The 12,209-nt window shown below is 43.5% G+C and overlaps 1 protein-coding gene across 2 annotated transcripts in view; it reads left to right on the forward strand.

The window, feature by feature from the left end:
- The window catches only part of PSME4 (proteasome activator subunit 4), a 250,124-nt gene extending 238,212 nt beyond the window's left edge, over positions 1-11,912 (forward strand). For both annotated transcript variants that reach the window (XM_075339344.1, XM_075339345.1), the window contains 3 exons: positions 1,323-1,456; positions 2,609-2,746; positions 11,039-11,912. In XM_075339344.1, the coding sequence (XP_075195459.1) occupies positions 1,323-1,456; positions 2,609-2,743 (269 nt within the window). In that variant the 3' untranslated portion in view covers positions 2,744-2,746; positions 11,039-11,912. The remainder of the gene's footprint in view (positions 1-1,322; positions 1,457-2,608; positions 2,747-11,038) is intronic.
- The last annotated feature ends 297 nt before the right edge of the window (positions 11,913-12,209 follow it).

The following is a 12,209-nucleotide window of genomic DNA, read 5'->3' on the forward strand; positions in this document are numbered from 1 at the left end:
TTTGCCACTTCTTGGGAATGGAATGTACGGATCCGGGAAATATTTTTGAGTTGGAGGCGGCAGGAGGTGAAGAGGGCTTGGATGTGTGGCTTGAAAGAGAGATCAGAGTCTAGAGTTACTCACAGGCAGCGAGCATGTGGGACTGGGGAAAGTGAGCACCATTGACATTGATGGATAGGCCCGGTGGGGGGGGTGGTTGAGTGAGGAGGAGGAAAGATGATGAATTCTGTTTTGTCAATGTTCAGTTTTAGAAATCGAGCAGAGAAAAAGGATGAAATAGCAGACATTGTGGGATTCTGGTTAGTAGGGAGGTGATGTCAGGTCCAGAGAGGTAGATTTGCATATCATTAGCGTAGAGGTGATAATGAAAGCCGTGGGACTCTGAGCTTTCCCAGACCGAAGGTGTAGATGGAGAACAGCAGGGGTCCTAGAACTGAACCTTGGGGGACACCGTCAGATAGGGGGCGAGATGAGGAAGTGGTGTGAGAGGGGGAGATGCTGAAAGTTCGGTCAGTTAAGTATGATGAGATCCAGGATAGGGCCAAGTCTGTGATGCCCAGAGATGTGAGCGTTTGTAGTAGAAGGGAATCGTCTACTGTGTCAAAGGCAGAAGACAGGTCCAGGAGGAGGAGGACAGAGTAGTGTCTCTTGGCTTTGGCGGTTAGTAGGTCGTTAGTGACTTTAGCTAGCGCAGTTTCAGTGGAATGATGCGGTCGGAAGCCAGATTGTAAACATTCAAAGGAGGAGCAGGAACAGAGGTGTGAGGACAGTTCAAGATTGACATGCTGTTCCAGTTGTTTTGAGGCGTAGGGGAAAAGTGAGATGGGGCGATAATTTGATACAGAGGAAGGGTCAAGGGAGGGCTTTTTGAAGATGTGTAAAGGAGGCATGTTTAAAGCATGAAGGCAATACACCAGTTAGGTTGAAGAGATGGGTTAGGGTTGGGATTAAGACTGGTGAGATTGGGGATGAGGTGGGATGGGAGTGGCTCAAGTGGGCAGGTTGCGAGATGTGATCTTGAGAGTAGAGTGAAAAGAGTATCACAATGATCCATCATACATCATTTGCCATCTGTTGATTTCAAAGGACAAGGGTTGATATCGGTGACTACACTGGCTCATAAATAGTGCCCCTCCCTCCCATATACTAGAAACCTTTTCCTCCTTAGAATTCCTAATAAGGTGTTTTTCCAACAGATTGCCTAAACAAAAAGTTTTGCTTGTGACCTATGTTTTCCTCTTGTTGTTAAGTTAAATATATGGAATTTGCAGTAATTAATCGTTTTATACTGGGATTTCTTTATTTTTGTTTCCACTCTACAGATCTTGTAAAACGCCATGCTGGAGTCCTAGGGCTTAGTGCATGCATTTTATCCAGTCCTTATGATGTCCCTACCTGGATGCCACAGCTACTAATGGATCTTAGTGCACATCTCAACGATCCCCAACCTATAGAGGTAATATGCAGCTGCGACTCGGAGTGTGGACATAATTAGTTTATATAACTATACAGTAGTGATGGGCGGAGTCTCAGATACCCGGGATCGGCGGGTCCAACCTGGTTTAAAAAAAAATCTGTTTGGGCCCGACATTTATCCCGGATATCTGGGTGGACACCGGTCTTCATATAAGTGTATGGGGACCAGAATCTTGTTCTTTAAAATGGTGGTAGAAGGGATAGGGGGATTGGAGCAGGCACATTATACTTAACAAGTCTCCGCGCCAGCTCTAATGCTACTTTCAGGGCCGCTCGTTATCCTTCATACATATTGACTGTTTCCCCCACCCACTGGCAGTCCCCGTGTCTCTGGTTGCAGTCAAACGCACCCCCACCCTGTGTGACAGCGTGTCTGACTGCAACCAGTCAGAGGCGCTGTGTGTACGTCTATTCCTGTAAAAATAAAAGAAAAAATTAGCATAGGGTCCCCCCAATATTATCATACCCAGCATAGATAAAGCATATGACTACAGGCTGCAGCCCCCAGCTGTGTGCTTATCTTGGCTTTTTTTTTTTTTTTTTTTTTTTTTTAAATATTTAAATTTAATAATTTTAAAAAAACAGCATGTAGTCACCCAGCCATGATAAAGCAGACAGCTGGGAGCTGGTATTCTCATGCTGGGGAGACCCATTTGATAGAAAAGCTTCAGTATAACCCCTTGTTTTAGTCATTTAAACCTCCATATAGAGTTAACTGTCAATCCCTGATTGGACCGCTCACTGGACTGAAGATCTCAGAAAGAGCAGAGGATTAAATGAATAAAACAAGTTATACTGAATCTTATTACTCATAAAACTATATATCAATCTGCTCTCCTCCCCCTACTCTATAACATGCTGCCTGCAGATTGGACTGCAATTTTATGGTGATCCGTTACCTTCAAGGTTGGGAAATACAGATATGGAGTTTCCAGCCTGGTATACAGTTTCAAATACAGTATTGTAATTGCTGTCATTGATACTGATAATCATTGGTTTATTTTCATTGGCATGTATATTATCTGTCTGGAATGGGAGAGACCTTTCCATTACACACATGATTATATATGTAAAGTTTTGTTTATGTTTTGCTTTCGGAATAGCTTCCCAATGACTTTTGGTCTGTTTGTAGATGACCGTAAAGAAAACCTTATCTAATTTCCGGAGGACGCACCATGACAATTGGCAGGAACACAAACAGCAATTCACAGATGACCAGTTGGTGGTACTGACTGATCTTCTGGTCTCTCCGTGCTACTATGCATAACAGGTGAGATTTTCTTATAGGTGTAGAGGCTCTTTTTTGTACTAATTTTTCTGTAGAGAAATGCAGCTTTACACATACACATTAATTTAATTCCCAACAGCTTATCTTTGGGACTGTGCTGACATAGAGAGGGAGATGTATCCAAACTAGGGGTCGGAAAAGTTTAGATCACTTTTTACTTCACCATATGTGTGAGATGCCATTATACTTCAGGTGCTCGAGTCTCACCCATCCGAGCATTCAACTGCTCTCAACGAGTGTCGAGCATATTTGTGTTCACTCATCACTAGCAATAATGAGAAATTACACAGGAAAAAAGTATTGAACACGCTTATTGAAAGTTATTTCATACTTCGTGCAAACAAAAACCTTTTTATGTGACGACTGCTTCTATGGATGATATAACTAAGAAAACCTTTTGTTACCCAAGGTGTTATACAACTGGTATTTCCACAGTGTAATCCAAAGGATTGACCAACACCACACTATGTAAATAAGGTCACTGTTCCAAAGCAAGGACGATGAAGCTGACAGTAGTCATGTCTGTTTTTTTGGGGTATTTTGACGGGTGGATCCCATATATTCAAAATTAATGAAAATCAAGGTCATAAATATACTGATGAGGCACACAACTGGTTAACAATCAGCAGTTTAATGATGTCTTCAAATCTACCAAACGTGGTGCATTCTGACGCAGGGTAGAGGAATGTTCAGAGTTTCCTAGGTCCATTTGACAGATCATTTGAAACCCTACAGACTGTTCTATGGTAAGCAATTCGTCTTGTGAATCTTGGCAGAGGAAACGTGTTGGGGAGCACACAGGGGAGTTTGGGGCAATTTTTTTGTACAAGTAAAGGTTTGGACTGCCCTTCTCAGGGCAGCAGTTACTGATACCCTAGGGCCAGAAAGCACCGTATGTTTACAGATTGATGGGGACTATTCCCTTAATGCCTCTGGTGGATTTCTGTGGCATTTTGACCCATCTATCCTGCCTATATGATCAACTGAATAGGTGAGATTTTTCTTTCTCTACAGAATTATGTTTGGTGGATTTAAGGACACCATTAAAACTGCTGATGGTTAGCCAGTTGAGTACTTCATCAGTATGATTATGATCTGATTTTTCATTAATATTGTATTCTAAGATATTACTTCTCTATAGAAAGTCCTTACCACTGTCAAGACTATCATCCTTGATACAGGAAAGGGACATTACCCTGAATTGTTCATATACACTGTGTTGTTTTACATCCCTTTTGTATTATACTGTTGTGGTACCCATTATACAAGACATTGGGTTTGTAAGATCTTAAAATGTGATATTCAGGCTGGTTATCTCACCATCCTATTTATTGTGGCATATTTTTTAACATATACTGTACTTATATTTACTAGTCTACAAGCCAGCAGTGAGCACCCCCTGTAACTCCACCTGATCCCCCTCCTACTCTTACCCCCCAGTACCACACACCATATTAACATGATCTCAAGTGAGATATCATGTGTCTAGAAGAACAGCTCGTTACAGAAGGATTTTATAAAGCAAAGTATTTAGTAAAATGTTTACAATGCCTTGAAAACTTATTCATACCCCATGAACTTTTCCACTTTTTTTTTTTCATAATACACCCACAAACGTATATGCGTTTTATTGGGATTTTATGTGATATACTATCACAAAGTAGCAGTTTATAGGAAATCATGCATGGTTTTCTAATTATTTTTTTTTTTTTATCATAAAGGTTTTTATTGAGTTTTCAGAAAAATACAACTTCTCATACAACAACATCAAGAACAGGAGCATTGAGTAGCAAGAGGTGGAATAGCCTCGAGCCATTATCAGAATATCAATCTGGGACATTAAATACCCCTTACAACAACAACCTGAACATAGGAGCAGGGAGGGAGGGGGGAAAGAGAGGGGGTGGGGGAAGCAGCTCTACAAGACATTCTTAGGCATAATCAATTTATTTATGGTGTAGGTGTCGGTATCTGGGGAAGGGCCGTTGCATAAAGGGAAGTGGCCCACGGGTGCCATTGTTTAAGTCTCACCGTTCTCTTCTCTAGGTTGGGGGCCAAGTTGGTTTCGTATAGCCAGTGTAGGTTGATCCTCTCAATTAGATCTCTTTTTGTAGGGGGGCTCACCGACCTCCACTTGTATGCCACACAGTACCTGCCAGCTATGAGAATGTGAGAAATGATGTTTTTTAAAAGATCCGGGATCCCATCTAAGCCAATGTGTAGCACCGCTAAGGTTGGGTTTGGAGAAAGGCGGAGACTAGTAACCTCATGGATTAGATTGAACACCTCCTGCCAGAAGTTAGATAACTTAGGGCAAAACCACCACATATGACATAAGGTGCCCCTGTGGTTGCAGCCCCTCCAGCACAGTGGTGACACATGTGGGGAAAAAGAAGCCAGTTTAGTAGGGGAGTTGTACCACCTCAGATGAACCTTTTTTAATTGCTCTATATGATTGAGACAAGAAGAGAACTTGTGGATCCATTTTGAGGCCGCGAACCATTCTTGCGGCGGAAGCGGAGAAGCTAGATCTTTTTCCCATTTGAGCATATACGGCAATTGTTTGTCCGGTTGTGGGGAGTTTAGCATATTATGGATATATGAAAGGCCTTTGATTTTGCTATTTTGAAAGAATTTTTTAATTGAGGCGTGGTCAGCTGTCGTGGGAGCCGGGAGATGAGGAGCGGACTGAAGAAAGTGACGTATTTGAAAAAACTGGAATAGACTGTGTCGGGGAAGGTTAAATTTATCACACATTTCTGAGTACGGGAGTAGGACGCCTTCTCTATAGAGATCTGCTAGGGTGATTGGACCTCCACGTGTCCAGGCGGCAAGATTCAAGTTTGGAATGAAGGCTTCTAGCGATCTAAGGGGAATGCTGGGACCTAAAGCATGTGACACTGGCTTGCTCCACAAGGACCAAGCTTTCTTTAGAGCTGCTGTGGTGGGTAGAAGATCGCCGGGGGACGAAGGGGTTAGGAGCAGGGAGTCTATGAATTGTTTAGGGGAGTGGACCTGTGCCCAGGTGTACTCAATCTGTAACCATCTTAAGTCTGAATCATTCCTCCACCAATCTCGAGCCGGTTCCAGGATAGCGGCTCTGTGGTATGTTAGAATATTAGGAATACCCATTCCTCCACCACTTAACGGGGCATGCATGCATCTCAGGGCTATTCTAGGTTTTTTCCCAGCCCATATAAATTTACTCATTAGCGAATGAATTTTGGTGAGATACCGTTGCGGAATTGTTAGGGGCAGGCACCGAAGTAAGTAGATAATTTTTGGGAGGCAGATCATTTTAAAGGTCTGCATTCTCGCCACCCAAGAGAGCGGGAGAAGAGAAAGGCGAGTAAGTTCTCTATCCAGTGAGGTGTGCAGGGTCAGCAGATTTTTCCGGATCACGGAGTGTAGCGGGGCCAGTATAATACCCAGGTAGGGGATACCCTCGTCTTCCCATTTGAAAGGGTAAAGATGAGAAAGAGTGGCTCTAGTTGAGGCGGGCAGGAAGAGCGGAAAAATTAAGGACTTGGTAATATTAAGCTTGTAATACGAGACTTGAGCGAAGGAGGACAGGATCTCCATTACGTGTTTTAGGGACACCTCTACATTAGTGCAGGATAAAATCACATCATCCGCATATAGACTGATCACATGGTTTGTACTCCCCACTCGAATCCCCGAGATCCGAGGGCATTCACGGATAGTCTGCGCCAGAGGCTCTATAGCAAGGGCATAGATGATAGGGGAGAGCGGACACCCCTGGCGTGTCCCATTGGATAATTCAAAACTCCGAGATATAAATCCGGATGCCAGAACTTTGGCGTTAGGGTTAGAGTATAGTGCCATTATGGCGGTAAGTATGGGGCCTTCAAATCCAAACTTGGCCAGTACAGATTTCAGATATCCCCAGTGCACCCTGTCAAACGCCTTCTCTGCGTCCAAGGACAGGAATACACTGGGGATTTTCCTCCCCTCAGCCACCGCAATCAGGTCCAGCATACGTCTCGTCCCATCTTTCGCCTGCCTCCCCGCCACAAACCCCACTTGATCCGGGGAAATCAGTGATGGAAGGACTTTATGTATTCTAGCTGAGATTATTTTGGCGTACAATTTTAAGTCGCAGTTTAGGAGGGATATTGGCCTGAAGTTTCCTGGTGATGTAGGGGGTTTTCCTGGCTTTGGCAGGGTAGTTATAATGGCCTCTAGATTATTTGGTGAAATATCTGCTGTGGCTCGCCAAGAGGAGAAAAGTCTCAGGAGGAAAGGAGACAGGGTTTCAGTGAATTGCCTATAATAGGAGTTAGTGAGGCCGTCTGGGCCTGGAGCTGAATTTCTTTTGGCTGTGATCACCGCCTGGCGAACCTCTTCCAGGGAGAAAGGGGAATTTAGTTGCTCTAGATGTACTGTAGATAACCGAGGAAGATTAATATTGTTTAAGAAGGAATTAATTGCCGATTGGGTAGGCTTTGGGGCAGTGGGGTCATTTTTAAGGTTGTAGAGAGACTGATAAAAATCAGCGAATGCATTGGCTATTTCCGTTGGGTTGCGTATTGTGGCATTAGAACCCGTCACGAGGTATTCAATTTTGTTTTGCATTTCTCGTTTTTTAACCCTCCTGGCTAGTAAGGCACCCGCCCTGTCACCCATCATATAGTACCGCTGTTTGAGGGATCTTAAATTTTTTTCATAGTCTACCATCAGCAATTGGCGGAGCTGTGTTCTTAGTTTCCTGAGTTCGTCAGATGTTGACATGTTTGGGGCAGATTTATTGTGGGCTTCTAAAAGCGCTATGTGGGACAGTAGAGCTTTGGAAGTTGCCTGACGCCTCCTTTTCTCCCTAGTGGCAATTTTGATGAATGACCCCCTAATAAAGGCCTTGTGTGCAGACCATAGCGTTTCCTCTGTCACCTCCTTGTTGTCATTAAATTTAAAAAACTCTGCAAGGTCGGCCTGCAACTCCTCAGAGATTTGTCTACAGGCCAGGAGGGAGTCATTCATGCGCCACCGGGTAAAAACGGGCGTGCGGCTTTGCTCCTGGACTGTCAGGTATATGGGGGCATGGTCCGACCAAGCTATAAGTCCAATTTTTGAATCTGAGCAATCCAAAATAAGTGAGCTTTCAACCAGAAAGTAGTCCAATCTGCTGTATGAGGTGAACCGAGGTGAGAAGAATGTGTAGTCCCTCTCATTTGCATGTTGGTATCTCCATATATCATGGAGATGCCTTTCTGAAATTATTGTGCTCATTTCCTTCCTCTTTACAGCAGTATTGGAGCAATCCAGAGTGCTGGACATTAACATGTTAAAATCCCCGCAGATTATTTGCTTACCCTCTGTAACGGATGAAAGCTTGGAAAGAAACCTCCGCAGAAAGCTGATCTGACCAGAGTTGGGGGCGTAAAGGGTTGCAATAGTATACTTAGATCCATTTATGGAGCAATTAATAATGGCGTATCTACCTTCAGGGTCTAAATGTTGGGAATGTAGTGTGAACGCAACAGTATTTTTTACACAAATGAATACTCCAGCCTTTTTTTTTTTCCCACAAGCCAGCAGTATGAAAGGAAATTTAGCATTATTTAACCTGTGCGAGTCCCCCTGGAGGAGATGAGACTCTTGACCACAAATCACGTCACATTTGGATTTAACCACTTCCCGCCAAAACATGGATCTCTTGGCCGGCGAGTTCAGGCCCCTAACATTTATAGACATACAGTTCAGTACCATTGTACATGAAAAAAAGTCTCTTGCCTAGAGCTGCGGGGGGAGAAAGGAAGGTTAGGCAGGAAAGAGGTAACACTGACAACATTAACATCACTAACATTACTGATGTAGGGAGCATCAGTCCACATAGAAAAAAGCCCAAAAAGGGGGCCTGCGGTATGGTGGAAATGTACCGCCATGGGGGCTCAGGGTCCTGGTTGAACAGAACCAGCGGACCTGAAAAGTAGCAACTAAGTCTCAGCCGCGACTCAGACATATCACATAACTCACGCGACGGACCAATCTTCATTCACTTTATCCCTTTGGGATGATCCTGTGGCTCTTGGAGATCTGGCCGGGAGATTTGCCATGTTCCATGAGGATAGGAGCTTTGCCAACTGTTGTGGGGAATGGCAGACGTGGGTGTTTCCTGCACGGAAAAGCAGGATCTTTACAGGGAAACCCCATCTATAGGATATAGCTTCATCCCTGAGAATTTTGGTATAAGGGGCAAATTCCCTCCTTTTTGCCAGGGTTCCTGCAGACAGATCCGGAAAAATGGACAGGTGCCGGAATTGCTCAGACAGAGGCGGCCTCCTTCTCAGGGCTTGCAGCAGGGCTTCTTTGGTCTTGTAAAAGTGCAGGCGAGCCAAAGTGTCCCGGGGGGCATCAGCACTGAGGGATTTAGGCTTAGGGACTCTGTGTATTCTGTCCACCAGGAAATCAGTTCTGGACAGGTCTGGGAGCAGCTCCTGCAGCAAGGAGCCTAGAAAGCTCTGCAGCCCCTTGTCTGGTATGGCCTCTGGAATTCCTCTGATTCTTATGTTGTTTCTGCGGGACCTGTCCTCTAAATCCAAGACCTTGGTATGGAGCTTTTGCACTTGTTCCTCCAGTGCTGCATTAGCATCAATGAGGCTATTGTGTGACTTTGTCAGCTCCTGCATTTTAGTTTCAATGTGTGCTGTGCGACTGCCTATGGCAGTGATATCTCCCCTCAGCTCAGCCACCATATCTTTCCAATCCTGCTGCAGTGATGAGCGGAGGGCACTGAGCAGTTTCTGCATGGTACCTTTGGTAAGCGGTATATCTGCAGCGTCTGTGTCCAAGTCTGGGCCTGCTGTGGATCCCCTCCTGGATGAGCGTGAGGAAGCTGTGGAGGAGGATGCTGCTGCCATTTTCCCTCGTCCCGTGCTGGAGAAGAAGTCTGTAACTTTCGCCGGGGACGGCTTCTTCTGGGACTTTCCCCTTGGCATGCCACGTTCCTGGGTACCTCCGCAGCACTTTCCCCCCGTGTGCAGAGAGATTGGTGCCACTGGTGAGCCGCAGTGAGCCGGTTAGGAGTCGAGGTGGCTGGAGCTCAGCAGCTAGGTGACCGGTGCCATTAGCAAGCAGGCCACGCCTCCGGTTTTCTAATTATTTTAAAAACCTAAATCTGAAAATTGTGACATGCATTTGTATTCGGCCCCCTGTAACTTGACACCCCTAAATAAAATACTGAATGACCAATTACTTCTGGATGTCATCTAATAAATAAATTACACACAGATAACTTAATTTACTATCAGTGTAACTACAGCTGTTCTGAGAAGGCCTCAGATGTTTGTGTAAGAATATTAGGGATCAAACAGCATTCTGAAAACCAAGGAACACAACAGAAAGGTAAAGGATAAAGTTGTAGAGAAGAGTAAAGCCGAGTGAGGTAATAAAAAAAAATTAAATAAATAAATATGGCCCAAGTGCTGAACATTTTACAGAGCACTGTTCAATCCATTATCCAAAAATTTAAAGAATATAGCACAATTGCAAACCTACCAAGACATGGTCGTCCACCTAAATTGACATCCCAAGCAAGGAGAGCACTAATTAGAGAAGCAGCCAAAAGGTCCATGGTCACTCTGGAGGAGCTGCAGAGATCCACAGCTCAAGTGGGAGAATGTGTTCATAAGAGAACGATTGGCCGTATGCAAAGAAGAAAGCCATTTTTGAAAGAAAGTCATCAGACGATCCATTTGCACTTTGCAGAAAGGCATGTAGGGGACACAGCTAGCATGTGGAAGAAGGTTCTCTGGTCAGATGAGACCAAAGAAGAACTTTTGGGGCTAAATGCAAAACACTATGTGGCGGAAAATGACGGCTACACATCACCCTGAAAACATCATCCCTACTGTCAAATATGGTGGCAGCATCATGCTGTGGGAGGCTTTTCTTCAGCAGATACAGGGAATCTGGTCAGTGTTGATGGGAAGATGGATATAAATACAGGGCAATTCTGGGGGAAAATATTTTAGAAGCTACAAAAGATTTGAGACTGGGTCATAGGTAAAATAAGGGCCAACCTCTTTAACGTAGCTCAAGCTATTGACCAATGCAAACCTAGGTATCAAATTACACCTTGTTGTACCGCAATATCCCAGTCTTTTATCAGTCCATGTCACCTTTTACTAGATCTATAGATTGTTGCCCTTAGATGTCGCTATGCAGTTAAATGGTTGACTGGTTGACTTTGGATGTAGCAGACGTTTGCTTTTAAATACATTTTACTTTTTGTTTTTGTGTTTTCCCCCTCCCCAGTGCACCATATAAAGGGAAGAATCTGCGTGATGTAAAGGACCCAGACGCAACTTAGAAGTTTCAATTTTGGAAATCCTGTTGCCCATGCTTGAAGCGTCTGGCCGATTTTACTGGATGGATGACACTTGTGCTTGAAAAAATGTTTGACTTGTCAAAATACAGAAATACATTATTAACTGGCTTTTTTGCCAAACACCACAAAGACTTGATAAGACTTTTTTTTTTTTTTTTTTTTCTTTTTTCAGATGTGTTAAATAACTGTATAAAATGTAGAAACAATAGTAAAACATTGTACAGGTTGCAACCTTTTACATGAAACGACAGGATTGGTTTGTAAAGAGCAGCTTTGCAGACATATGCTAGGGGTAAGCTTTGTGTCAGGTGACATGCCATATATTTGTGTTTTTAAATTATTTCCCTATTTTGCTCTTAGTTTAAAGCACTTAATTGCATTTTATTTAATGCATATATGTCTGTGTGTAGATCATGTCAATATGTTTTTACACACAGACCTATATTCGTACTACATCTGCATTTTTTTTGCAGTTTTTTGTGCTATATTCCTGCTGATGATGATATGTTACTAGGTGACATTTTAGCAAGGTACTTTTTACATGGAGATATATCTCATTTTGGCAAACTCATCTTCCCAATGTAAAGATGTGTACTGTGTTCCTTGAAGGAATGCTGTTATTTTTATTGCCTACCTGCTGAGCAAGTGACCCAGTGATACTATGAAGCACAGCAGAGACCTAGTGCAGGATTTACCAGCACTCAGCACACAGGTGTAACCATGGTATAGCGTAGTGCCAAATCCTTTCTTTCAATTGTACTCTAGTTTTATTTTAAAACCCAATAAACTGATTGTTTCTAACCTTTGTGTTCTTTACTTGTACCTTTCCTGCATGCCGTTGTGTTAAAGGGAAACTACTTGTGTCCCAAAATGCTATTAACCTAAAGATATGATTGAAAGGCGGAGGCTTACAAGAGAAATAGTTAATTTCCTCCCAGTAGCTGTGCTTTCAGTTCAGCAGCCACACAGCTTTAGAATGCTATTAACCTGCAAATCACATTCTGTATGCACAGAACACATTTTCATATGATTTGTTCTGTGTGCGTAGAATATCCTATTATTGGCAGCAGATGTCCGGTTTACACTGCATATGTGCTG

The sequence above is a fragment of the Anomaloglossus baeobatrachus genome, chromosome 3 (assembly GCF_048569485.1).
Source record: "Anomaloglossus baeobatrachus isolate aAnoBae1 chromosome 3, aAnoBae1.hap1, whole genome shotgun sequence".
Classification (NCBI taxonomy): domain Eukaryota; kingdom Metazoa; phylum Chordata; class Amphibia; order Anura; family Aromobatidae; genus Anomaloglossus; species Anomaloglossus baeobatrachus.